The sequence below is a fragment of the Zingiber officinale genome, chromosome 7A (genome assembly GCF_018446385.1).
Source record: "Zingiber officinale cultivar Zhangliang chromosome 7A, Zo_v1.1, whole genome shotgun sequence".
Lineage (NCBI taxonomy): Eukaryota > Viridiplantae > Streptophyta > Magnoliopsida > Zingiberales > Zingiberaceae > Zingiber > Zingiber officinale.
Genome location: NC_055998.1, coordinates 22,588,281 through 22,615,356, shown reverse-complemented (window position 1 = coordinate 22,615,356; position 27,076 = coordinate 22,588,281). Strand labels below are relative to the sequence as shown.

At 36.7% G+C, this 27,076-nt stretch overlaps 2 protein-coding genes across 3 annotated transcripts; one reads left to right on the top strand and one right to left on the bottom strand.

The window, feature by feature from the left end:
* Nucleotides 1-32: 32 nt before the first annotated feature.
* Nucleotides 33-17,609, top strand: LOC122001148 (putative tRNA pseudouridine synthase). Of its 2 annotated transcripts, XM_042555750.1 has the most exons (7): nt 33-328; nt 419-454; nt 10,077-10,189; nt 10,510-10,658; nt 10,739-10,883; nt 16,082-16,522; nt 16,965-17,609. In XM_042555750.1, exons 1-7 carry the CDS (start codon nt 67-69, stop codon nt 17,358-17,360), a joined length of 1,542 nt encoding a protein of 513 aa, XP_042411684.1. In that variant the 5' UTR covers nt 33-66; the 3' UTR covers nt 17,361-17,609. The 2 variants fall into 2 exon arrangements, with proteins under 2 accessions (XP_042411684.1, XP_042411685.1); XM_042555751.1 differs by lacking the exon at nt 10,077-10,189 and having other exon boundaries at nt 80-328.
* A 3,252-nt stretch (nt 17,610-20,861) lies between these two features.
* Nucleotides 20,862-24,556, bottom strand: LOC122001147 (probable LRR receptor-like serine/threonine-protein kinase IRK). Its single transcript, XM_042555749.1, has 2 exons — nt 22,921-24,556; nt 20,862-22,803 (listed from the first exon to the last, which is right to left on the bottom strand). The coding sequence occupies exons 1-2, from the start codon at nt 24,366-24,368 to the stop codon at nt 21,345-21,347; spliced, it is 2,907 nt and encodes a 968-aa protein (XP_042411683.1). The 5' UTR covers nt 24,369-24,556; the 3' UTR covers nt 20,862-21,344.
* Nucleotides 24,557-27,076: the final 2,520 nt, after the last annotated feature.

Genomic DNA, 27,076 nt, shown 5'->3' with positions numbered 1-27,076 from the left:
TCCAACCTTTTTGCAGCTTGCAGCATGACTCGGCCGGATCAGCAACTAGATAGCTAGTCACTCCCAATGGCGGCGGCGGCGGCGGCCTGTTCGCTTCGTGCATCCTTCGACCCCTGTATCCTTCCCAGCCTCACCTTCCGCGTCCTTTTCTGCAACCTTAGATCCTCTAGAGTGCTTTGCTCCTCCATTTTGTCGCTTCCATCTACTACGACCTGCGTGGATGGCTCCGAAATCGATGGAGGTGGCGGCGGAGGAGGAAAGAGGTGGGAGTCATTCTGCAAGAAGAAGGTCGTCATGCGAGTTGGATACATCGGAACCGATTACAGAGGTATATCCTCCGCTTACCCCCCTTCTCCTTTTTAGGTACTTGCTTTGGAGTCGAGTAAATTTGTGATTTATTGTCCGAACCGTCTTTTAGGTCTTCAGAAGCAGCGGGACGCTCATGATTTATCAAGTGAGACCATAAAAACTGTTTTTTGGGTGCTTTTTAGCTTGATAATTTTACTGAATCCACTCGATTTCTATTCTGAAATTATCTTTGTTTTGCGTGTAATTTCTATTTAATTTTCATTCTACATGTACACAAATCTCAAAGGAAGAGTATGATTCTTGAGAAGTTCATGATTAGGTATTGGAGATGTTAGGTTTGATTTTAATTGCTGTCTTATCAAATTTTCCACACAGTTCTTTTTCTTTATCTGAGAAAGGTTTGATAATCTCGAACGCTAAATATCATGGTCAATTTTCTAGTGATTTTGATGCAACTTCATAATCTTACTTGGATTTTTTTTTCTCAAACTATTTAACAAATTCCAAAGCATATTCATTGAAGTCCTTGTCTCCAATATGCTTAGTCTCAAGCAACGGAATGTATACATTGGAAAAATAGATTCATTCGGGAAAAGAACAAACTAGTTCAAAGAAACAAGTGGAAAAATCTTTTATTGTTAATTTTCCCAAGCTTTTGTTGATATCTGTTTTTGAGCCAAAATTATCTTAGGTAAAGTTTGTCCGTTTGTTATAAATTAGCAACAACCCTTCTCCTTCAAAATTTCATGCCATCGTGGTCACTTCATGTTCCCTTTTGTCCGGATCATTAATTGGATATCCCCATCAACCTTTTGCCTTCAGCTTTTGCATTGTTTTCTCTTACAGTTCATATTCCTATTCCCTTTGTTACAATATATTCTCTAATAGTCCCTTTCATCCTATTTGATATCCCCATCAAGTTACATATTGCTAGATCCTGTAGACATGTACTTAAGAATAGCAAAGCAAACACAGCAGTGATTATGCTCCAATGCATTATAATTTGTGAGTCACCACTGACCTTCTTCCTTGAAGCTTGAAAATGTTTCACGGAAGATAAATTGATTAAGTGGTTGGCAACCTCCTACCAATCCTTTAGTTGAAAATACAGAGCTAACTAAAATATCTGTTAGAGTCACATAGGATTTTAATGGACATGGAATGCTTGCGAAGCACTCAGCGACATTTTATGTTGATAAGATAAAGCATAAACTATATTCAAACCAACTCAATTCCCTTTCCCTCAGATTCTTAACATCTCTAAAGATGCATGCCTTCATTGCATGGCCTCTAGTAGAATGCTTGATCATTTCTTGGTTTATACATCTTACCACCATGCCTAATGGTTGAATGCCTTCCTCTTGAGGATCTTTACATTAAATAGGAATTGCCAAACTATTTATGCATCTAATATACTAATTACATATAATGTATTTTAGGTATATACTAATTACAGATAAGATATTCTAGGTAATAATATATGCACAACTAATAGCATAATTATGATAAAATAGATGCCATAATTTGATAGTCCATAATCTCTGCCATTGATATCCCCCCCCCCCCCCCTTTTCAAATTGATGTTGGGTGATCAACAAGCATCAATTTGTCAATAAGAAAGTGATGGCAGTGTCGGGAGAGAGTCGTAGTAAACACATCAACAATCTGGAGATTAGTGGTGACAAGCAGAGGACATAGCATGATACTCCGACTCTGTGGAAGACTTAGACACCCGATCTTGATTCTTACTTTTCCAAGCAATGAGAGAGGTACCAAGAAACATGCACCAACGTGCAACTAAACATCGAGTATCAGAACAACCAGCCCAATTAGCATCACTATATACAATCAAACGAATAAAAAAACCCACAGAAAAGAAAAGACCCTAGGCAGAAGTGTCTTGCAAATAACTAACAATGCGTCGAACAGCGGCCAAGTGAAGGTGCCTAGGCACCTGTATAAATTGACTAACTTGTTGAAGGAAATATCAGGTCAAGTAATAGTCAGATAGTTCAAGCTCCTCCCTAGTTGTCTATATAAAGAGCAAGGTTCTAAAATTCGCTAGGCGCTAGTTGGGCGCAAGACTAACGCCTAGCCCCTAGGCCGCTTATGAGGGGACTAGGTGCCGTTTAGCCGGGGACTAGGTGCCGCTAGATAGATTCCATGGTATCAACATAAATTACATAATAAATCACATTTTATAACTTTAACACAATAACATCAAATTTAAAATGAGTATAAAATTACACAACTAATAAAATATCACAAATATTCTACTTCTCCATAATTTACAACAGCTTGTTCTTCATCAAACATAAACTCAATATTATTATTGTGATCCTCTTCTTCTTCGGATGCAAAATCAGCCTTGTGAAGTTCTCTCACTCGAGAGCTTCTTCGGGGTTGTCTGATAAAATGACGTTTCCAAAGGATGTGACTTTGGTCAACCTTCAATTCAATCGCGTCTAAGTTGCTAGGATAGATCAGACAATAAATTTTTCTTCAAATCAATTTCTCCATGACTCTCTGATTTGGGCTTCTTCATTCTCTCTAATTTCTCCGGCTCTGGTTACGATGAAGATGAAGTTTGATACTAACCGCTAGGGCAAGCCAACAAATTGATTTTCTTGTTGGACTAAAGTTTAGGGCTTATAAAAAAAAGTTACATTTCAATTTTTTTTAATTGAGCTTTAAATTTAAAACCTCAAACTAAAAAAAATCATGAAAATCGACGATTTGACCGATTAGTCAGCGCTTAGGGCCGCCTAATCCCGCCTAGGCGCTAAGGCTGGCTGACTAGCATGTTTTCGATGAGGCTGGTTGGCGCCTAACGCCTAGGCCGATTTTTAGAACACTGATAAAGAGGGATTAGAGAAAAAATTACCCTCATCACGGCGATATTTGACATTCACTTCTAAAGGGGTTTCAACAGAACGACTATCTTCTGGAAGTATTTATGTTGGTGTAAGAAAATTCTAGCTAAGGTAGAATGCACCTCAAGGCCCCAACCAAGTCTTTCATATGGAAAGATCCCTGAAGATGCTACTGAAGTTGAGAAATCAAGGCAGAGTCAAGTTAGTCTCTGTAATAATAATATCATCAACATATACTAGAAGCAAGATGATTCCATTAGCAGTTTTGCACATAAACAAAGAGAGGAATGATATTGACTTTGGACAAAAGAGAAGCTAATAAGCGTAGAGCGGAACTTATCAAATCAAGCATGTGGAGCCTGCTTCAAACCATAGAGTGAACATTTCAACTTGCAAACATCATAAGAGAGGGTGTAGAAAATAATCCTGATGGTGGAGTCATATCAATCTCTTTCTTAAGATCTTCGTGCAAAAAAATATTTTTAATATCCATTGGTCATAATGACCAACCCTTGAAGCAACAATAGCTAAAACAAGTCTCACTGTCGTCATCTTAGCTACAAGAGCAAATGTCTCCTTAGAATCTACTCCATACTAGTGCCACCAACCTTGCTTTATATCTATCAAGTGAGCCATCAGACCGCAGCTTAACGGAATATACTCATTTACAACCAATGAGCTTAACACCAGTTGGACAAGGAACAATATCCCAACTGTAATTCTCCTGAAGAGCTTAAATTTCTTCTTACATAGCTTTTACCCAACATGCATGTTTATTTGCCTGTGAATAAGAAGTATATTGGCTAAAGTGGCAAAGAAACCATATCTATCAAGAGGGATACAAGAGGATTTTTGAAGAGCCACCGGAGTAGTAATTGGATTAGGGTCAAGAAGAATTTGTGATGATGGGGTTGTTGATAGACAATTTCCAAGTATAAAACACTCAATTGGTGGAGAGATATCATCAAAACTAGGAAGAACATTTTCGGAAGGAGAAACATGTTATGGAAAATAATACTCATGTTCAAAGAAAATCACATTTATGGACATACACATACGATTAGCAATAGCATCATGACACAAAAATCCCTTTTGAGCATTGTTGAAACCCATAAAAGCACACCGCACGGACTGAGTTGTAAGCATGTGATGCTATGAGAAGGCAAGTGAACAAAGGAAACACATCCAAATGTGTGCAACATGTGATAATTAAGATGTATATGAAAAAGATGATAGTAAGGAGAATCAAAATTCAATTGTTGAGAGGGCAGACAATTAATCAAATAAACAGCGGACAAAGCTTCCACCCAAAATTGGGTGGAATTGAAGTCTCCAAGAGTAATGTGCGTACCATATCCAATAAGTGATGGTGTTTACATTCATCCACCCCATTTTGCTGGGGAATATAAGGATATGATTGTTGAGATATAATATCTTTTTGTTGCAAAAGGGCTCCATCATTATAAGACCGTAAAACCTTAACACAAGTGGAGAATTGTTCTCAATATAAGCTAGAAAATTTTGAAAAACGATGAACACCTTGGCTTTACCGCGTGGAAAATATATCCATGTGAAATGACTATAGTCGTCAATGAACGTCACAAAATATTTATATTGTGCGTGAGAAATGATGGGAGTAATGCTCGAAACTTCACTATATATTATCTGAAAGCATGTATTAGCATAACAATCATAAGTAGGAAAAGGTAAAACTTTACTTTTCCTAAGTTTACGAGTAGAGCAAGCAAGAGGCAATCAATGATTAGAAGATTGATCATTGTTACCAAGAAAACCACTCTTCATTAAATTAGACAAAATCACATTATTTGGATGACCCAATCGTTTATGCGAAGCATCAACCTTATTTGTAGCAACAATAGAAGAGAAGGACAAATTTCTAGGAATAGTAAATTGCAATGGAAATAATCGTTCCACTTTAGGCCCCTTTAAGATCACCTGTCCCAACACCTGATCTTGTATAATACAACCACCACGAGAGAAATGTACATCATAGTTGTTATCCACCATCTAACCAACCGAAATTAAACTTGTAGATAACCCAGGAGCGACAAATACATGATGAAAAGAAGACCCTATATCACCAATGGTTACAATTTGAAGATTACTGTCATTAGTAATCTCAATATTTTGTGTATCAGTATACTATCGTGCATTATGCAACAAATCAGGTGACCCAGGATACTCCAGAGTCAACAATCGATGGAGAAGTAGTCTTACCTTGACCCTAAAGTGTAAGAGTGGAAAAGTCTGTGAGAATCATCTATTGGATCATATTTGGAGTAAGAACATATTGATTGGTGCTAGTGGCTGTAGATGCAGAACCAATAATATTAAGGTCTGGAATAGTAGCTTGAAAAGCTTGGGCTCGTCGATTTTCTTGACGTGTCGAACAATCCTTAATATTGTGTTCATGTTGCTTACTGTAATTGCAAAATTTCTTACCACAGTTGCGAGCAATATATCCAAACTTCTTGCAGTTGTAGCATTGCATTTGACCCTTTCCACATTTCCTCCTTTGAGCGGCATAAGCAACATTGATAACTGCAAATTTCTCATATATAACAGCTTGTGTAGCCGGTATTTGTTCGTCACACAACAATTCACCAAGACATACATCCAAAGAAGGACCCGGATTTCTATTCAGCAATCCAATCCGAGCAACTTCAAAATCTGGTCTCAATTTCATCAAAAAACTTATCACGCCTACTATCTTCATGAACCGCTTGAATACTAGCTAAGGCCGCTTTTGGTACCTTTGAATAGATAATACCATAGATTAAGAAATCAGAATAATATTGCTCAATAGAGAGATCACCTTGACTGAAGTTATTAATCTTAAGCTCTAGTTGGAATCGTCTTGCAGTGTTATCTTGATAGTATATTCGCTTCAGATAATCCCACATCTCCTTAGCTATACCAAAGGAGCGTAAATCCATATGGGCTTCAATAGATCTAAAAGCCAAGAGATAATTCGAGCATCCTTTGTCTCCCATTGGCTGAGTTCCTTAGCATCTTTAGTAGCCATAAAAACCTATCAATGTGACTCCAAAGCTCTTTCCCTTTCAGACATAATTCTCTCCGGTAACTCAATGCAATACTTTCAATCACAAGTCGGTAATAACAACAACCAAGCCTTATCCTACTAGGTGGGGTGGGCTATATGGATCCTTTTACGCCATTGAGATCTATCTCCAATTATATCATTATCTATATTTAAATAAATTTTATCTTGTTTCATTGTTGTTAACCAAGTTTTTTTTTGGTCTTTCTCGTTTGATATGCGTGTTTGTCATAGTTTCACATTGCCTAATTGGAGCATTGCCCGTACCATCTTAAATGTGTTTATTGAAGTTTTCCCTCAATAGATGCAATTCCAATTTTCTCTCTAATGCTCTCATTTCTTATTCTGTCCATTCTCGTATGCTCACACATCCACCTTAACATCCTCATATCTACAACTCTCATCTTCCACTCATGTGCTCGAGTAATAGCCCAACATTCAACTCCAATCACAAGTTGATTGATAAAAAAAATTCCAGAAAGTTGTTGATAAGAAATCAACCCAAAAAATAACAAGACATGTCAGAAAACTTCGAAGGCAGTAGAAAAACTGATGGAAATCCAAAGATTCAGCTATGGATTTGAGAACCTGGCTCTGATACCATGACAAATTTAAAGTAAATGGCCGAATGCCATCCTCTTGAGGATCTTTACATTAAATAGGAATTGCTATACAAACTATTTTGAGTAAGAAAATATATGCAACTAATATACTAAATTACTAATTACAGATAATCTATTTTAGGTATATACTAATTACAGATAAGCTATTCTAGATAATAATATATACACAACTAATAGCATAATTAAGGCAAAAATAAATTCCATGATTTGATAATCCATAATCTCTAACATTGATAAACATCATATCAGGGTTACAAATGCCGTTTTGTGCCGCCCGGCACGGGCGGTTTTTACTGTTCCACCGAGCGGCCGAAACCGGCACGGGGGGCGTCCCCGTCTCGGCGGCGCCGGAGGAGACGCGGGACGCCTCCGGCGGCGTCCCGCGACGCCGGACGCCCCTCGCGGGATCGCCCGCGATCATCGCGGCGCGCGATCTCGCGATCGCGTACTGCGCGTTTTTTTTTTTTAATTTTTTTCTGTTTTTAATAAATATTTACTTTATTTAATTAATTTAGAGAATTCCCAAGGAGGATATGTGGAGGATGTGTGATATTTCGAAGAGGCTTTTATAAGCCCTAATTAAATTATCCTAATAAAATAAATAAAAAATATATTTAAAATTAAAATAAATTAAATAAATTTTATTAATTAATATTCTGAAAAAAATAATATTTGAAATTTCATTTAAAAATTTTAAAAAATATATAATAATTTTTATTTATATTCTAATATATTTTTTATTATTTTAAATTTCATTTAAATTTTTAAAAAAATTTTAAAAAATTCTAAAAATTTTTTAAAAAAAATCTAATAAATTATATTTATATTCTGATATTTTTTTTATTTTTTAAAATTTTTTTACTTGATAGTTTTTATTATTTAAAATATATATTATTTAATTAATAATTAATTAAATGAATAAATAGTTAATTTATATAATTATTATTAATATAAAGTAATATCTTGTATTAATTTATTATTATTATTATTATTATTATAGATACTTCTATTTTAATTTGAATTATTAATATATCAATTCTATTTAAATAAAATTATTTTTAATTATTTTTTCTAACAATATTAAATTATTCAATAATTGAGAACTTATAATAAATCAATATACAACTTATTTTTATATTCACAATAAACATATTTATCTTATAATTATTATAGATTAAAAAAAAATACCGAAACTGTATCGGCACGGCACGATACGATACCGAAATCGTACCGTTCCGGTCTGAGACCGAAACCTCGGCACGGGTCGAAATTTTAAACCTTGCATCATATCTTTCTGCTATGCAACCAATATGTTGGATGTTGGATTTGTGAAGCTGTAATCTGTTCTGTGCCACATTCAACTTCTAATGTCAAAGGACTTCCTGTACACATCTACAAAAGAACAGTTTTCCATTTTTTTTGTCCCACGTAGTTCTTAACTTAAAAAAAAATATTGCAAAATAAGAAGACAGACTTATTAAGAGAAAGAAAGAGGCAGACAACAATGTTTTTTTGAAAAGAGGGAATACGGGGAGGGGTTGGACGTAAGAAAACAGAGATTGGAAAAAAATGGAAATATTATGTTAAAATAGGAAATGGATATAAAAAAACTTCGTGGCAATTATCCCAAGAAAACTGGAGGTGGCGGTTGTGATTAAAAATAAGCAAATGTTGAAATTAGGATTTTGAAGCAGCACAGCATCTTTTGTTCACCATCTAATATAATTATATATAAATATAGAGAGAGTATGCCTACTATCTCCAGCTGCACTTACATGCTAATACAGATTGTCATATGTTTGAAGAAGACAAAACAAAAGGCTTCAAGCAGAAGAGATCTAGCTGGAAAGAAAAACATAGGATAAAATAGTTGAGCTATAAGTAAGCACTGGAGATATCTGAAAATCATCACACATAAAACCTGTTGCAAGTGACTGTATCCCAGTATCCTTTTAGATCCATATAAACAGCTTCAACAGATTAGAATAGATGACTTTGTTCACCAGAAATGACACACTGAAATCTGCGTGAGTGAACTAAGTAACGGAGTTAACCTGATACCTCACTTTATGAATATAGCTGACAACTGCAAGTCTATTCATCTGTCAGTTGAAGTACAATAGGTACGATTAGCATTTGCATAATGGAAGTTGAAGTGCATAAATTATAAATTGAAGCTATTTTCTCTTTTCCCCGCTTTTCTCATCCTCTTTCTGTCTATCTCTCTCTCACACACAATTTGTGTTTTTGTCTAGAAAAGGGGAAGGAATTGAAGTGGAAGAAAGAAAAAGAGTTTATATGGAAAAAGGATAGCTTCTTTTCCTTGTTTACTCAAAGCAAACAGAAACGATGAAAGTCAGATATATGTACATTGTTAGCTCCTTTGTTTCCTTATCTGTTTACATTTTAAGAAGGCTGCATGCTGTTTGTCATTAGCTAACCATTACCATATACCAGGAAGATTTGCTTATATTAAGTTGCACAATGATATCAATTAAAAGATTTATTAGAAAACAATGTCTCTGTGTTTTTTTTTTTCTCTCCGTGGAAGTTTATTTGCAGTGCATTTTGGTTGGCCTTTCTCGTCTTTCTATAGTAGTAGATGCTTAGGCCTAGTTGGTTTGTGAAAATTTTCTATTTTCAATTTACAATTTTCCAAAAATAAAATGAAGTAAAAAAATAAATACTCACCACATTATTCACCTCTGATAAATCAAATCTGTCAAAAAAAAGTCAAATTTACCTATTTATTTTATTTATATTTTCAACTTTTAAATTCTATTGTTTAAAAAACAAAAGAGTGTTTAGAAAATTTTCACAAGCCAACAAAGCCTTAGTTTGCTTAAATATTTTTGTGATCAACTTAGAGAAAATGAAGTTAGCAAAGTCCCTTCTTACATGTAGAAATTGAATCTTCAATAAATTAACAGCAGTGGTGATTTCTGATATAATTCTGCAGACACTAATTTTCACAATGCTATTTCTATTACCCCATCACCATCTACCAGGACAGTTCCCTCAGTTTGCTATACAGAGTTAGTTGCAAAAGAATACAAGGTTTAACAGAATATATTTGTAGCTTTTTACTTATTTGGAATGTAATGTTTAGAATTTGATGCTCACTTCCTCAATTATTCAATCTACTTTAAGTTAATTGAATTTTGCTGTGTTCTCAATCTTACCATGTAGCTATTGAAGCTGAATTGGAGTCTGCCATATACAAGTCAGGAGGGATTCTTGATAGTAATTTTGGAAAGTTGCAGAAAATTGGTTGGAAAAGGAGTAGCCGAACTGACAAAGGAGTAAGGGTCATTCTATGTCCACTTAGCATGATGGGCTAGGTTGGCAGTATATAATTTTTTGACTGTTTGTTCTCTATTGCCATACATCCACTTCACTTACAATTAACTAAGAAAGAAATAAGAATAATGATGCTAACTTTATTCATTTTGAACTGTAAGAAACTTATTATTAATTATCACTTCTTTGTGACTTTGAGTGATGCCCATTTCTTTTAAAAACTACTCTTTCTGATTTTCTTGCTCTTTTGTCTTTGATTGACTTCTAGAGCATGTAATGTTTGGATTCTCCTCTTACTTGTCCAATGCTCCGTGTTTATTAGGTTCATTCTTTGGCCACCACAATTTCTCTGAAGATGGAAATACCTGAACTTGCCTGGAAGGATGATCCTAGTGGCATTGTACTCGCTAATTATGTTAACTCTAACCTGCCCAATAATGTGAAGGTTTTCAGTATTTTACCTTCCCAAAAGTAAGTGCTCTGTGAAAGTCTAAGAAAAACCTTGACTTGGCTTTTTATGAACTATTTATTTATGGGAGTTGCCTCTGCAGAAGCTTTGATCCAAGACGGGAATGTAGTCTCCGTATGTACTCCTATCTTCTTCCTGCAGAAATTATTGGCATTGGAGGCAATTGCAGCTCCAAAGAAGTCACCAAGCATTTGGAAGAGTTCAACAGTATACTGAAAGGTTTTGAGGTATCTATTTATTGCTTGCTTTGTGGCATTCATTTGAGATCGAGTATGTTTTTTGTTAAATGACTCCACACTGCTCAACTAAACAATCTAGCACTTCTGTTGTACCTCTCTTGCTTTTTTGCATATCTTTCCCTTTGTTTTCTTGTTTTCTCCTTATTGATAACCCAAAGTTCTAAATGCTAAAGTCAAGCTTTAAATTTTCAAGTTATATTAGTATTTTGGTCTTTCATTGGATCCATACTGTTTTAGTATTGAGTCTTATTGTGCCAATATGATTTTGATACTTATTCACTTTCAAATTTCAAATATAAGTTTATATCAACTAAAAAATTATTACCATTAATATTTTAGAAAAATAAAGACCATCTTATTATTATCAAAATAAGTGTCGTGCATAGTATGAGACATTGGTTTGGTATCGCCATTATGAGATCAACTCGTAGTTTTCCAAGACCCAAATTAAATAATTCTTGCTGGACATCTATACTAATATTGGTTTAACCATATGTTCATCAATATATCTTGATTTTCTATTGCATGTTGGACACTTGGACTTAGACTTGGACTAACACCACTAAAATTGGAATTGGTATACATAGGGTAAGGATTCATTTGTGTCGTCAAGCTCTCATACAATTAAGCATTATATGATGCATTAAAACTTTAAAAGAAAGTTAAAAGTACGATAAACCTTGATCAAAATTAATTTCAACTAAACTCTCTTACATATCCTGATAGTCAAGCTTTATTTTGGTTTACCATCCCTATATCAAGTTCATTAATACTGATAGTAGTTTGTTATGATCATCATCCCAGTTGCATGTGTGTAACCTTGCTCACGCATTTAAGGCTCAGGTGTTGGAGTTTAGGGAACATAAATTTCATTACCATACACTGCATCACCACTATTATTACCTCCTTCAGCATTTGCATTGCTATTGACATTGCTATCATCATTTTGAACTTTCTCTTGTTCGGTATTTTCTGTAAAATAGAATTGAAAGATTTCTGTCTTTACTAGAGATCGTAGAAGCTTTTTTCCTTTCCTTTTTTCTGGAATCCTTGATTGTGTTTAAGATTGAAATGTTTGAGAACATTTAGGTTGAGATCTAGACAATAGAAATTCCTAGTCAAAAGTTTCATCATCATCAGCATCTTCCTTACTAATATCTCGTTAAGCTTACACTTCAATCTGTTAGATATGGAATTGATATGGCATGGTGGATCTCTTGCTTCATCAAGTAATGAATCTTTAGCCTTGACAGCACGTCGTCAATCCATTGGATCATCCTTATCCTAAAGGAAGCCAATATCAAGTTGGTATAAATAAGTCTTGTTCTTCCATCCCTTCTATTTTGACCCCTAATTGAAGATGTATATTATAGTGAATGCATACCATTGCGATTTTACACTTTAGTGTGAATGAGTGAAAAGTGGACTAATTTATTTCACCGCCACTTAAAGTTACCATATGCAAGAATTTGCACTTCAATCCATTTCAAATTTGGGAACGATTATTCATTTGACTATTAATAAATTATTTTCTATTTATCATTAAATTCATATTTATATGACACTGCAAATGGATCATCAAAAGGGTCGTACGCCTTTTGAAATAATTGATAGCTAATTCTCTATTTGGCTAACTCCGCCCATGACAACCCAGTCATAGCCGGTCCCAAGCTCGGATAGAGGAAGGTTATGTTAGGTTGCCAACTTAAACTATGATAAATGTTCAATGAATGGATCTATTAAACTATTGTGCTAATATTAGGTTGTTCCCCTGGAAGGAAGGCATTGCAAGGTCCTACTGTAACGTCTATGCAAGGACCGCTACATCTCCATAACACGGGTGTAGTGCTAAATATGCAAGAGTCCGCATTGCAGGGTCCGACTGTAATGTATCGGCAAGGACCACTACATCTCCATGGGAACTTTGGTGTAGTGTTAAATAGGCAAGAGTTCTCATACCATAGGTTGGATAAGAATAAAATTTATAGAAAGACTAATAGTGTAAGATTTGGAACATGAAACATAGAAACTCTCATTGTAAAGCAATGAAAGTAGCAGATTGATGATTAGGAGAAGAATTAGTATTTTGTGTCTGCAAGAGATAAAATTGGTAGGCAAGAAGGTAAAGATGATAGAGAGCTCGGGTTTTAAGTTAGAGTACACAAAAAAGAGTAAAACAATAAATGGAGTGAGTATTTTTGTATATAGTTCGTTAAAGGATCAAGTTGTTGTAGTAGTTAGAAAGAGGATAAAATTATAGCTCTCAAGATGGTAGTGGGATAACCTACCATAAAAAATTGTGAACGTAATTAGCATATATGCACCTCAAGTAGGATTAGATGAAGATACCAAATCAAGATTTTGGGATAACCTAGATGAGGTATTATAAAATATTCCACCAAATGAAATGATTTTAATAGAATGCGATCTAAATGGGCATGTCAGAATGAAAAATGAGGAATATGAGAGGGTGCATGAGGGTTAGGATTTGGAACCAAAAATGAAGAATGGAAAACTATATTTGATTTTGCGATATATAATCTAATACCAGCTAATACATTTTTTAAGACAAAAGAAAAAACAAGGAATAATAAATCATAAATTGATTTTGTTTATGGTTAGGAATAGGGATAGAAAGATTTGTAAAGATTGTAAGATCATTCTAGAGAAAGCTTAACTACCTAATATAGGTTAATAGTGTTGGATATATGCCTTAATTATAGTATCAATAGAAGAAAAATATATACGACTCTTAGAATTAAGTGACGTAAGTTAAAAGATGGGAAGCAAAATATATTTAAGGAGAAGGCATGAGTACAAGTATTAGGTGAAATATATAGTGACTCTAATACGACATGGGATAAGATGATATCAAAGTTGAAAATAACAGTCAAGAGTATACTCGATGAGTCAAAAGGGCATGTACCACCAAGTAAGGAATCTTGGTTGTTGAATGAGAAAGTACAAGAGAAAGTGAAGGAAAAACGAATAGCCTATAAGGAATTATATATTTGTAAGAATGAGAAAAACTTTAAAAATATACAATAATCAAGAAAAAGGCTAAAAAAGCAGTGAATGAAGCAAAAAATGAAACTTTTGAACGATTATATCGAAACTTGATACAAAAGGAGAAAGAGACATTTAGAGAATATCTAAAGTAAGAGAGAGAGGAAGACAAGAAATCTTAGCCAAATAAGATATATTAAAGATGAATGCAATAGGGTACTAGTAAATGATAAAAAAATAAAAGAGCGTTGGAAGATATTATTTATCAACTTTTTAATAAAGGTTTAGGTGATTTACTTAACTTAGGTAATTTAAGTAGGTAAAATGAGTATGGAAATTTAAATTTTTTTTGTAGAATTCAAACTTCGTAGAACAAACTTGAAATGGGATGCAAAATGAAAAAGTCATTGGATCAGATGATATCCCAATAGAGGTATGGAAGTACCTAGGTAAACAAGGTATTGAATGAGTTACAAAATTATTTAACATGATATTGAAAACGAAAATAATGTTTGATCAATGAAGGGTAAATACTCTAGTTTCCTTATATAAGAACAAAGGAGACGTACAAAATTGGGGTATTAAACTAATTCATATCATAAAACTTTGGGAAAGGATAATAGAAAAAAAATTAAGGAATTAGACCACGGTGACCGAAAATTAATTTGGGTTCATACCTGAAATATCGACAATAAAAGTTATACATCTTCTCAAACAACTAATTGAAGGAGTAAATGCTAAAATAGAATCTTGACAGGAAACACTAGAAGTGAAAGGTTTTAGGCTTAGTAGAATAAAGACAGAATATATGGAATTTAAATTTAGCAATAATATTAGACGTAATGAGACAATTGTTAAGATAAGGGATGATGAGTTGTTTAGAATTGAGATTTTTAAGTATTTATGATTAATTTTGTAAAATGATGGAAGAATTGAGAGAGATGTCTTATATAGAATACAAGTTGCAATGGAAGTTAGCATCAGGTGTTTTATGTGATCGTAAAATACTTTTAAAACTTAAAGGAAAGTTCTATAAAACGGTGATTAGACCTGCTATGTTATTTGATGCTGAATTTTGGGCTATGACTTGAGCACATGAACAAAAGATGAAAGTTGCAGAGATGAGGATGTTAAGGTAGATGGTGGATATACAAAGATAGATAGAATAAGGAATAAGAGTATTAGAGAAAAAGTCAGACTTGCACGTTTAAGATGGTACAGATATATACTTAAATGGCTAATTAGGTAATGTGAAACTCTGACAAATACGCATATCAAACGAGAAAGATGAAGGTTAAAAAAACACTTAGTTAGCAATAATAAAATAAGATAAAATCTATTTAAATATAGATGATGATATAATAGGAGACAGAGCCCAATGACGCGGCCTTACTTAGTGGGATAAAGCTTGGTTGTTGTTGTTGTTGTTGTTAATTCTCTATTTGACTATAGTGTTGATGTTATATGGGTGAACTGGACCAGAATGACCCAATCTCAAAGCTAATGGATCCTTGGGTTACACTTCTTTTCCTGTGTAGTACCACATTCACTAACTAAATTGGAACATAGGACATTTGTTTTAATGTCGTGTTAAATTTGATAATGAAATCACTTATCAGAAAAGCTAAATTTTACTAGGGAGCTCAAGATGTACTTTTTATATTCTTGACAGATGACACCCTTGGCATAAGCTCTCTCTTTCAACTGCTTATAAATGTTCATGGAAATTGAGGGGACTTAAGGCTTCAGGTCTAGTACTCATGATCACTTGATTTGGATATGGTTCTCCTAGAGATGAATATCATTCTATTCTTTCATTTGCTGTTACTAGACCTGAGATAACCTGGCATAGAGCAGTCCTGAGCTTGCAGTTGGAGCCAAGGACTAGTCACTTTTTTAATGCCATTTTAAAATTTCTAATTACATAATTTTAGGTTGCTTGGCAGGCATGCTTCATATTTTTTTTTCACTTTTATAAGTACCTTGGGTGTAACTTATTGGTAAGGGCACACAACATAGATCTTATTCATGTATTGTTGTTTATTATTGTCCTAATTTCCAGGTTTAAAGGATGTTTAAATCTCGATGAATTAAACCAGAGTTTTAGTGTTAACATCTATTATGAAGGTTTGAAATCAGACGGGTACTTATTTTTAGCTTCTTATATTGTATAAATGCAGGGAGAGCGCCCTTTCCATAACTACACAGTTCGTTCCAAATATAGGAAACCACCTTCTGGTAAAAGAAACTCGATGAAACAATCAAGACTGAAACTAGATACATTGCCATCAGGAGTTGAGGAAAGTAGTGGTGATGTTGGAAATTTCCATGTTGAAGATGCTACACAAAGTGAACATGAAGAACGGGCCATTCTATCATGTAACACTGATGAGGAGGAGGAAGTAGATGAATCTCCGGATGAAAAAAGAAACGAAAATAAGAATTCCAATCTTCCTCCACCTGTACGTGCAAGATGGCTCCATGAACCGGATGAAAGGGACAAATTAAATGCGTCTCACTTCAGAAAAATTTTTAGATGCTCATGTGGGGATCTAGAGACATCTTCTGGAAGAAACCATGTCGTGTTGTCAATATGTGGTGGATCTTTCATGTTGCATCAGGTACATGGATATCCTCTTAATTGATTTTACTAACTAACATCATTTTTTCGATATTCCTACTGACCTCTTTATCCAATTCATTTTGTTATTACCTTGTACTTTCAGTCCTCATGGCAGCAAACAAATGCATATCTTTCAGTGACCATTTTTTATCCTTTCCTCCTGTACTTTAGCTGGTTAATCTTTTTTTCCTAGTTAATTTTAAGTTGGAGTACTACAACTTCTGTCTTTTTTTGTTTACATAATTCCTACTTGCTCCATTTCTTCTTTCATTGTCATGTTCATTTTAATCTTGCTCGTGCTGTATGGTTATAATATGGCAGAAGAGTATGGAAATGAAATATTCAAATTCTAAGAAAACAATTTGGATGCGAAAGGTCTATATTGTTTCAATGGATAATATGCTTTAGTTATCAGAACCTTGACACTTTCCTGATTACAGATCCGCAAAATGGTTGGAACCGCAGTGGCAGTGAAGCGGGGATTGCTACCTAGAGATGTCATCGAGCTATCTCTGGCTAAATTTTCTCGTATAGTTCTACCACTTGCTCCTTCAGAAGTATTGATCTTGAGGGGCAACCACTATACTACTAGCAATCGGCCTGGAAATCTAACTCGGCCAGAGGTGCAATTAATGGCTGAATCACAGGAAATCCAGGCAGCCGCCGACAATTTCTACCAGAATGTGCTATTGCCTCAGCTCTCCAAGTTCCTCGATCCATTGAAGTCTCCATGGAAAGAATGGGTGGAAAACTTGGAAGCATTCACTAGCATCTCAGATGCAGAATTGAATGATGTCAGAACAGCATTTCATGTGTGGAAAGAAGGCTTCTTCTAAGCAAAGAAAATCCAAATACAAATTTCCTAGATGTGATGCTGAGATGTTCCTATACATGATGATTGGTTCCATGTGTTTTGATCCCCCAGTTGATAAATTAGATATCTCCTTTTTGTCGAGGAATTTAATTTTTGTTTAAATTGCGCTATGCAATCATATGGTTCTTTGAAGTTTATCAGTTATAACTGGGAAATGATCAATGAAGTTTTGATCAATGAAGTTTATCAGTTATACATTAGTCCTTCCTTTTATCTGGTTTTTCACCTACAGCTCATGGGCATGGCAATAGATGGAGGATAAAATGTTAACATGTTCAGTAAAAAGAGGTAAAAAGATTATTAATATTAAAGTTTCTTTTAGCACATTTAGATGTTTATTAGTGTTTGGAGTTCAAGTGTTAGTAGTGAGGTCTATTTTAAATTGTTTATTATTTTAAAATTTTCAGTTTAGACATTTGAATTTATATTAAATCTTTTATTGCCATTTTAGAATGAGTTTACAAATAAGAATTATTTTGGGGAGAAAATAATGAGATTTTGATATTTATAAAAGCATTAAAATATTCATTAAGCAATGATATCCTTAATATTATTGAACTAATATTTAAATCACCTTTCTTTCCAGTGGTAAAAAAATTGTTAATATAATTTAGCAAATATTATGTATAACTCTAATTTAAAATTTTAAAATGATGACCAGTAGAACATTTTTAAACCAACTTTTATATATTTTTTGATGTTATTTTAAACTTGTAATCATAAAAAAAAATTGAAGGAATGGCAATTGACTATATAATCTAATCAATTCTCCCTATGCCTCCGAAACTACGGTGACAGTTATTTACGGTTTTATCCGAGTTATAATATATTTATAAAAAAATTTCTTTAAAATAGAATGTATAATTATGAGATACTGGACTTTTAGGCCATTAATCATAAGTACTTTCTGATTTATTTTGATAAGATATATAATCATAGGATACTGGATTATTCATCCCAAGTATTTTTTGATTTACCTTTATAGTAAATAAATTTTTTTTATAAAACTAAATCAATCTTCTCAGATTCAGCGTTCAACATGTTTAATCAACTCTCTCTTTCTCTAGGCAAACTCTTTTAGTTCATCTGTCTTGGAACTACTAAAAATATAATAATAAAGTTGTGTGCTGGTGTAGTTCTGTTGAGCCTATTTGATTCATTTAAAACCATTTCTAAAGCAATTTTTAGTTTATCGAGTCTATTCAAGGGATACCAAGATAACCAAAAGCACAGTGAGACCAAGGAACAGGGAAGATCAAACACTGTTGTTTGCTGAAAAAGCTGAAATGAGAGCGCCTGTATGCTTTCAATAGATACATTGTAAAATTCCCTTCTACACTAGCGATATAATTTTATTTACATGGAAACATTGATGAAGCTCTGTTCCTTCCTAGAAATCAAATGAAGTGATGCTCTACAATTTGCAGGTCTCTCGAGAGAAGATTGTGTTGGCCACTGAAGATTCAGTGGTGCTACTGTTCCACCTGCTCTACTAACTTTCTGAGCTGTGAGGCATCATCTTCTATGCGCTGAGGATCCAATTGAAGTATTGTTAAAAACTACATCAAGTGTATAGAGAGCCTACCATGCATATTAAATTTTCTATGAGTACTATCAAACACAATGGAAATTATTAGATCTCATGTTTTCGTATTAGTTTGTACAGAAGAAACGTTTAATACTATTTAATCAGAACTGTATATTATCATCAAAAAAAAGGTATAACTAAAGCACCTGGTCAGTGGAGCAACAATATGTATTCATTGTTTATCTTCCTTTTTTTTTTTTTAATCTGGGAGTCATTTATGCTCAGTGAGGAACAAAACAAGGACTGTTGGATGATGCAGTTTCGACTGTTTATTTTTCTCACATGCAGTTGCTCTTTCGAGGTGGGCATTAGAAGTAAAAATCAGATAGATGCTCAGGCTCCAACTCAATAAGAGAGAAATGATGTGTTTAGTTTATGAAATAATAGTAATAGTTTTCATGCCTATTCGAGCCAGTTGGATTATGGACGGATTTAAGAATTAGAGTTAAAAGAGATTTGAACTTAATGAGGTGGGCTGCGCTTTCGGTGCGAAAGGATAATAAAAAAAATTTAGGCTGGGCGAGAGCCCGGGACTTCCCTAAGCAAGACAATTCCGACAAAGAGTTGCCGCGATACAACAATCTGGCCATATGCGCTCGGGCCTATATCCCTTGGCTCGCACTGAAATTTCAACATCAAAATTCAAAAGGTTACACCATGAGACAATATAACCACTATGTTGGAACCTGAAATGGTTACTACCACCTTGCTGCATCATATATAGCAAACATCTATATAACATGGCTCCCATCATTGTTTTTTTCCATTAAATTGCACTTCAATTTTTTTGTCATCTTTTATCAAAATGAGCTTGAGTTTCAAAAATGACTATTTTAAATGCAAACATCTATATAAGGCCATAAATTGCTAATAGGAGAGAGGTCTAAACCTATTGCAGCAGTGCCCATTATCCCACTCTATCCAAACTCAAAAGGTGTGTGGAGGAGAATCACCATTGTTAGTGAGATATAAACAAAAGGAACATGACAGAGATGCCTTTAGTAATCATTTCCAGTTATTGGGGACCTTTGAACTTATTCAATCCCTTTTGAAGTTGGAACTCACACCACCAACTCGCTTTATCTATTTGGCACACAAAATCCCAAAATGTGAGCTGTTTGTGCTGCTTTCACCAGCATTATTCCTTCCAGCTGAGGAGATGGAGATAAGAATGTGATGAAAAGGACCTGCATGGATCCTTTTCTCATACTTGCAAAACAATGGCTACCCTCCAAAATCTTATAAACCCCATATTTAATAGAGCATTGCCTCTCTTTTGTTTAGGTGGTCCAGTCATGAAAAGTACAAGTGATTAGGGTTTTACACAATATATTTTATAATCATTTTACTAATGGAGATTCACACAACTAAAACTTTGTTTTGAAGTATCTTTACACCCACACATGCTCCCTAGATAACAACATGCTTGGCAGGTTTAGTGGGGTTGGTTTAATTTTTTTTATTGAACGTTTGAAGAAGCTCCCTAATCATGTCAGAACACTTAACTTCTCCCATGTGATGGATCTCTCACTTCCAAGCCTCCACAAGTGCATGAGTTTGAAAAGAAAAATGATACTAGTGCAACATCATCATCACTGTGCATACTTGATTCTACTTGCCACTCCCAAGTGCTCATGTTTTTTTACTAATGAACTGTCCCTTTCTTGTCTTACTAAAGTGAAGGGATCTCAGTAGAAACCCTTTGCACTGCTGCTTTTGCCTTTGTTGTCAGAAGAAGCTTGCTATCAACTCAAATTCAAGACATCTACTTGCAAGAGCATGGAAATATTGCAATTTAAACATGCAACTTAAAAGCCCCATAGAAAACTAAGAATACATTACTAACCATAAGGATGAGAGAACTGTAGAATTGTTAAAAGTGACTAAATAATTATAGTTTTGTAGTAGGAATATCATGCATAGAAAGATTTTGAAGCCTGGAATCTAGAAAAGACGCTTAAAATTACATTCAAAACACACTGACATAAGAAAGTTGCAGATTGTCCTTTTACCCAGCCTGCTTCTAAGAAACATAGCATATCAGTAAATGACATGGAAGCCAAGAAGCATGAAAGGTAAAACGCAACTTCAGAAGGTTATGCATATAAGAACCTAGTGAATGTAATCTACCTTGCAGCAGCACACTAATGCTAGTGATATAAGGAAATACGAAACATCGATTTAACTTTCACATAGATTTCTTGCAGGCAGGTTGTTAGTTAAGCTATCCCTCTAACAGCTAGGCCTTCTTTTTTGCACTCCCATTTCTTGCAAACCAAATCCATCTACCATGCTAGTTCGTCGTTTTAAGTATCTAATGAAACTCATTTATGTAAGAATGGATTCTGGATTACACCATCAAGAAAGCTCCTCTTCCTGATTATCCTGAGGGCATCTGATCATCTCTAATATGTTCACTACTTCAACCATATCGGGTCTGCTAGATGGTACTGGAGAGGTGCATATCAGTCCCAATTTTGCCACCGGAAGAGTCTCTTCGACAGGGAACTTCCCGCAAAGTCTTTCATCGATGCATTCCTCCACCCTTCCATCCTCCAATGCCTCCCTCACCCTGTCACAAAGCAGCACCACATCATCCTCCATATACTCCACTGGCCTCTTTCCTGTCAGTATCTCAAGCACTAGCACTCCAAATCCATACACATCGCATTTCTCGGTGATCTTCGCTGTACGACAAGCAAATTCTGGTGCCATATAACCGAGGGCACTCTGTATCTTGCTACTAAGCACATACCTATCCAGCATTGGCAGTAGCTTTGCTAATCCATAGTCCCCTACCTTTGCCTCACCAGCACCATCAAGGAGAATGTTGCTCGATTTTAGGTTGTAGTGTATTATTTTGAGCCGATGGAGATATGATAAACTTCTTGCAATGCCAAGAATTATATCAAAACGCTCTTGCCACGATAGAGTGTTTGAGGTAGAGCACTCGTGGAGATGTCTGTGAAGACTTCCGCCGGATACAAACTCATATATAAGAAGTTGAAGTGAAGGAGTCCAGTAGTAGCCTTCAAGGGCCACAAGATTTGGATGTTTCACTTTCCCTAGCCTTTTGACCTCCATCTCAAAATCTTCTTGTGACTTCACTAAACTTGAGACTGTAAGCTTCTTTATTGCCACAGATCGACCATCTCTGAGGATTGTCTTATAAACAGAACCGAAACCTCCACGGCCCAGCTCACAGTCCTTATTCAGCACAGCATGGGCGCCAACACTGAATTCAGGATCACCACCAGCAAACATGACAAGCTTACCAGAGTTAGTATCAGTGGCAGGAGAATGGCTAAGATATTCATCGGAGAGAGCTAATTCTGCTGCGGAGTTGGAGGTAGTAGCACGAACACGAAGATTCAAAACGGTAACTGTAATGATACCTATTGCGATCACAGCAGCAGCTCCAATGGAAACAAGAGCCGAGATACTTAAAACAATCTTCTTGTGGCTGTGGTTGCCCGGCGAAAACATGTTGGATGCTGAGTCTGGCGAGGAGGAGTTGGGGTTAAGTACAATGGGCTTTGGGAGGACTGCAGGGCAAGAGATGTTGACAATTGAGCCACAAAGTCCCGGGTTGTCTGATACAGAGGAGGGAGTGATTTTGTTGAAGAAACTTCCGGCGGGAAGTTCTCCGGAGAGTTGGTTGTGGGAGATGTTGAAGGAAAGGAGGTGGGGGAGATTGGAGAGTTGCTTAGGAATGGTTCCTGAGAGTTGATTGAGGGATAAATCAACAACTTGGAGATCGGTGAGAGCAGCCAATGCTTCAGGAATAGCACCAGTAAGATTGTTTTGAGAAAGATCTCTGCATGAACAATTCAACCAATGAACAACAATTAGAAGTAGAGATCAGAAACGCTAAGCTCAGTGAACACAAACTTGCTTCGTCGATCAACAAATAAAGAAGAGATGAGAATCTTACAAATATGAAAGTGAAGAGCAAGTTCCTATTTGAGTTGGAATTTCTCCAGTGAGAGAATTCTTCTTCAACCTCAGCTCCTTGAGGAGTGTTACCAGGCCAATTTCTTCGGGGATCTTTCCACTTAACCTGTTTCCGCTAACATCTACAACTTGGAGAGATTTCAGCTCACCCAAACTTGCTGGTATGGAACCATATAGTGAGTTGTAAGACAGATTAAGGAATGTTAAGCTTCTAAGATTTGAAACTTCCTTTGGAAATTTGCTGAAGAAATCATTGTTAGACAAATCCAAATTCTGGAGAGTTGAGTCTGTAACTGGAGGAAACTCGATGGGCCCAGTGAGTTTATTCCCTGATAACAGAACTTGCTCAAATCCTGATTCGAAGACCCATGCCGGAAGATTCCCCGTCAATGGGTTCCGACTAAAATCCACTTCCAGCAAGCTCCTACAGGCAGCCAGAGAATCTGGCATGGTGCCGTTGAAGCTATTTTCAGAAAGCCTCAACACTTTCAGGTGTTGGAGATTACTCAATGAGCTTGGAACTGAGCCGGAAAACTGATTCCCGGACAAATCTAGCGTTTCAAGACTGCTCATTTGTCCAATCCATGCTGGAACTTCCCCAGAGAAAGAGTTTGAACTCAAGCTCACATAGGAACAAGTCGAGAGTTTGCTCATGGATTCAGGGAGGTCTCCAGAAAGCTGGTTCTCTCCTACATCTATGGAGTTCAACAGTAAGCAGTCTCCGGTATCGTTTGGCAACCTGCCAATGAGCTTGTTGCCTCTCAAACTGATAGCCCTCAGATTGAGCATTTTACTAATTCCAGCGGGAATCTCGCCATCCAGAGAGTTGTACGAGAGGTCGAGCGACCTCAACGCATTCAAAGACCAAATTTGACTGGGCAAAGAGCCAGAGAGCTGGTTCGCCGACAGGTTGAGCGCTGACAGAGTGGAGCAGGCGCCAACGTCGGCCGGAATCTTCCCCAAGATGGAATTTTTCGCCAAGGAGATGTCGCGAATGGACCCACATTGCCCAAAGAACCCGTCAGGGATCGCGCCGGAGAGATTGTTGGCGCTGAGATCCAGCGATTGGAGGCTCTCGAGGCGGAGGAAATCAGCGCTAAGGCTACCAGAGAAGTTATTGTCGGAGAGCGACAGCGTCTGGAGGAACTGAAGCCAGAGTAGTCCGCGACCGAGCCTGCCGGAGAGGCCGAACCCATCGAGGTTGAGCTCGGTGACGCGGTTCGACTTCGGGCCGCATCGGACGCCGTCCCAGTTGCAGGGGCTCTCGTCGTCCTCGCTCCAAGACGAGAGCTTTGACTGGGGGTCTTCGAGGCCGGACTTGAAGACGATGAGGCCGAGGATATCGTCGTTCAACGACGAAGAGCCGGATTCGCCGAGCAGGAAAAGGGAGGAGAAAAGGAAAATCACTCCAAGACTGACGCTTTTCATCTCTGATGCGTTCACTGAGCTCAGATCAAGGATCCCGCAGCTCAAAGATGAGATATTTTTGCGGTTCGGAAGTAGGAAACGGAGGAAAAGAGAGAGCTTAACCAGAGAAACGCAGCTAGAAACCAGCTTCCTAGCAAAGCAAACGATACGGGCTTTGGTTTGGGAAGAGAAACTGAAAAATCTACACAGCTACACCTTGCGCTCCTGCGCTTACCGAGCTGCTAAATGCATAAGAAAGTGTGTGTGTGAGAGAGAGAGAGAGAGAAGAGAGAGAGAGAGAGAGAGAGAGAGGTCAGTGGAAGACAGGAAAAGGGAGGCGACAAACCGAGGAATGGAGTGGTCCGGTCAGTGTAGTGTGGCAGGATGCCAGACTTCAAGGTGAAAAAGAAATGGAGATTGACCGGAGGACCATCATAAGGTAGAACTGCTTCAGAAATTTTGGGCCAATGGAATATTTTCCAAACTTTGAGGGTATAATAGAAAAGAAGATCCAAAGACAGATATCGTTGAGCAAAATACCAATCTGGCCGCATTTTGATAAATTCAAAAGGTGAGGGTGTGCTTTGGTAAATACCCCTCTTAAATAAATCATATTTCAATGGTTTTGAAATTTCAATAGTAGTTTTGAAGGACAGTATTAAAGGATTAGAATCTTACCCATTAAAATAGATTTTTTTATATATATAATTTTTAGGATTATTATTAAGGATGTCTACATAATATTACATTTAAATATGAGTTAATTATATTATTTTTTATTAATTTTCATATTTAATTTTTGAAAATTATTTATCTGTATTATTAATTAATTAATTAATTATATTTCTAAGATGATATATATATTTATTAAATTCTTTAAATTTATTTTCTAGCTTACCATATTCTAAGCATTTAGATTTACTAATTTTCAAAATATATAATTTCCGTTTATTTTTAAATAATAGAAGTTCTAGGAAAATAAACCTTAATAAGTTGGAGCAGTCCTGTTACTTCATTTACTCCGAGCATTTAATACAACAAACGTTTCTAATTAATGCGCCCGCTCAAGTCTATCCTGTCCTATAACCTATTTAAAAAATTTTACTTAAATTTTATATAAGATAATTAAACATTTTTTACATCAATTAATTTATTCATTCCTTAAATTATATCTTTAAAGAATAATACTTCTATAAATTTAAAAAATTAATTATATTCTTTAAATATTATAGAAGAGAAAGAAAAATAAAAAAATTAATATTTAATGTATTAAAAAATAAATATCTAAATTTAATTAAATAATTTTTTTATCTTAAATTATACACTTTGAATAGAGAAACTAGTGTGAATGTTCTAAACAACTCATATCTTCACTTTACAAACTAGAGGGGAATCATTTGTATGTATTGGTGGGGAGTAATGACCCCTACTTATTTTTCAAATGGAGGTCATTACTTTCCACCAATATAGATGATCCTGTCCGAGCGTAGAGTCGATGGATGTTGGGGGTGTGACGCTCTCCGCTGTCCTCTGATGATGGTGTAGACCTCCGATGAACCTGCAAAGAAGCCGAGCCGGGAGAGGGTTTCCCAGCGAGGACCCTCCGACGCTCAAGTCAGACAGTGAAGAAGAAGAGAAACGAAGTAACGCTACTGTGGCTACAGTGATGAGAATCGCATACCTCCGTCGAAGTCTGGGGGTCCTTATATAGGACCCCGGGGAGGCACGGTCACGCTTCTCGATGCGTGCACGCTTCCCTAAACATACCTCAGTAGGGTTGTGTTAGAAAAACATGTCTGACGTCATTCCGCAATCGTCCGAGCATATCCCGGCTGTGACGGTGGAAGCTTCCACCATACGATACTCTGTCCGCTCCGACCGCCGACCATGCTATTTGTCGGCGGCAGGCGTCTCGAGGATGAAGTTACCAGCTGTCCCTTTTGTCTCCTCGCGCTCTTACCTGTTCCCGGACCGAGCGGACCAGTCGCTCGGCGCTCATGGCTTCCGAGAATGTGCATACCTCGGCCCGGGAGGGGAAGCCCTGCTCATGTGCTCGGATGGAATTGCACCTTATTGCCCTGTGGCCCAGCCGAGCGGCCTGTCCGCCCGGCCCATAGGCTCTTTCTCCTTGAGCATCGGAAACCCGACCCCTGGTCGGGCTGTCTTTCGTCTGGTCCGGGAGACCCTTGGTCGGATGTCCGATCGGCCGGATGCTCGGTCGGCTTACCACTCCGCTCGGCATGACCTCTGTCCGCTCGGCACGACCTTGGGGTTGACCCTCTTGACAATTGACCTCTACGTGTCGTTGACCTCCTGTCAACGAGGGTCCCCCGTCATTACCACCAGATCACATGTCTTTCCCTCAAGTCTAGTCGAAGGAGGCGCTAAGTCCTACTTACTGGACTATGAATTTGGCCAGGCGACAGCCATCCTGCCACTCCCTAAAGTGTACCTCCGCTCGGCCACTATGGGGTCGAATAGCGCCGGTCGGCTAATTGACGAGGGCTGCCCCACTGGCCTGTGATGATGCCCGCGGGATCTTCTTGGAATGCGTGTAAATCTCCACCATTATGGTTGAGCACGCAGGTTCTGCCTCGTGATGGGGCTCATTAAATGGCCTCCTCTGACCGAGTGCCGCGTGGCACTGTTGACGTCATCGCACGGCCGCCGCCTTACGCCCGACGCGACGTTCACCGGTTTGAAATGGACGGTTGGATGCGGGCCTCGGG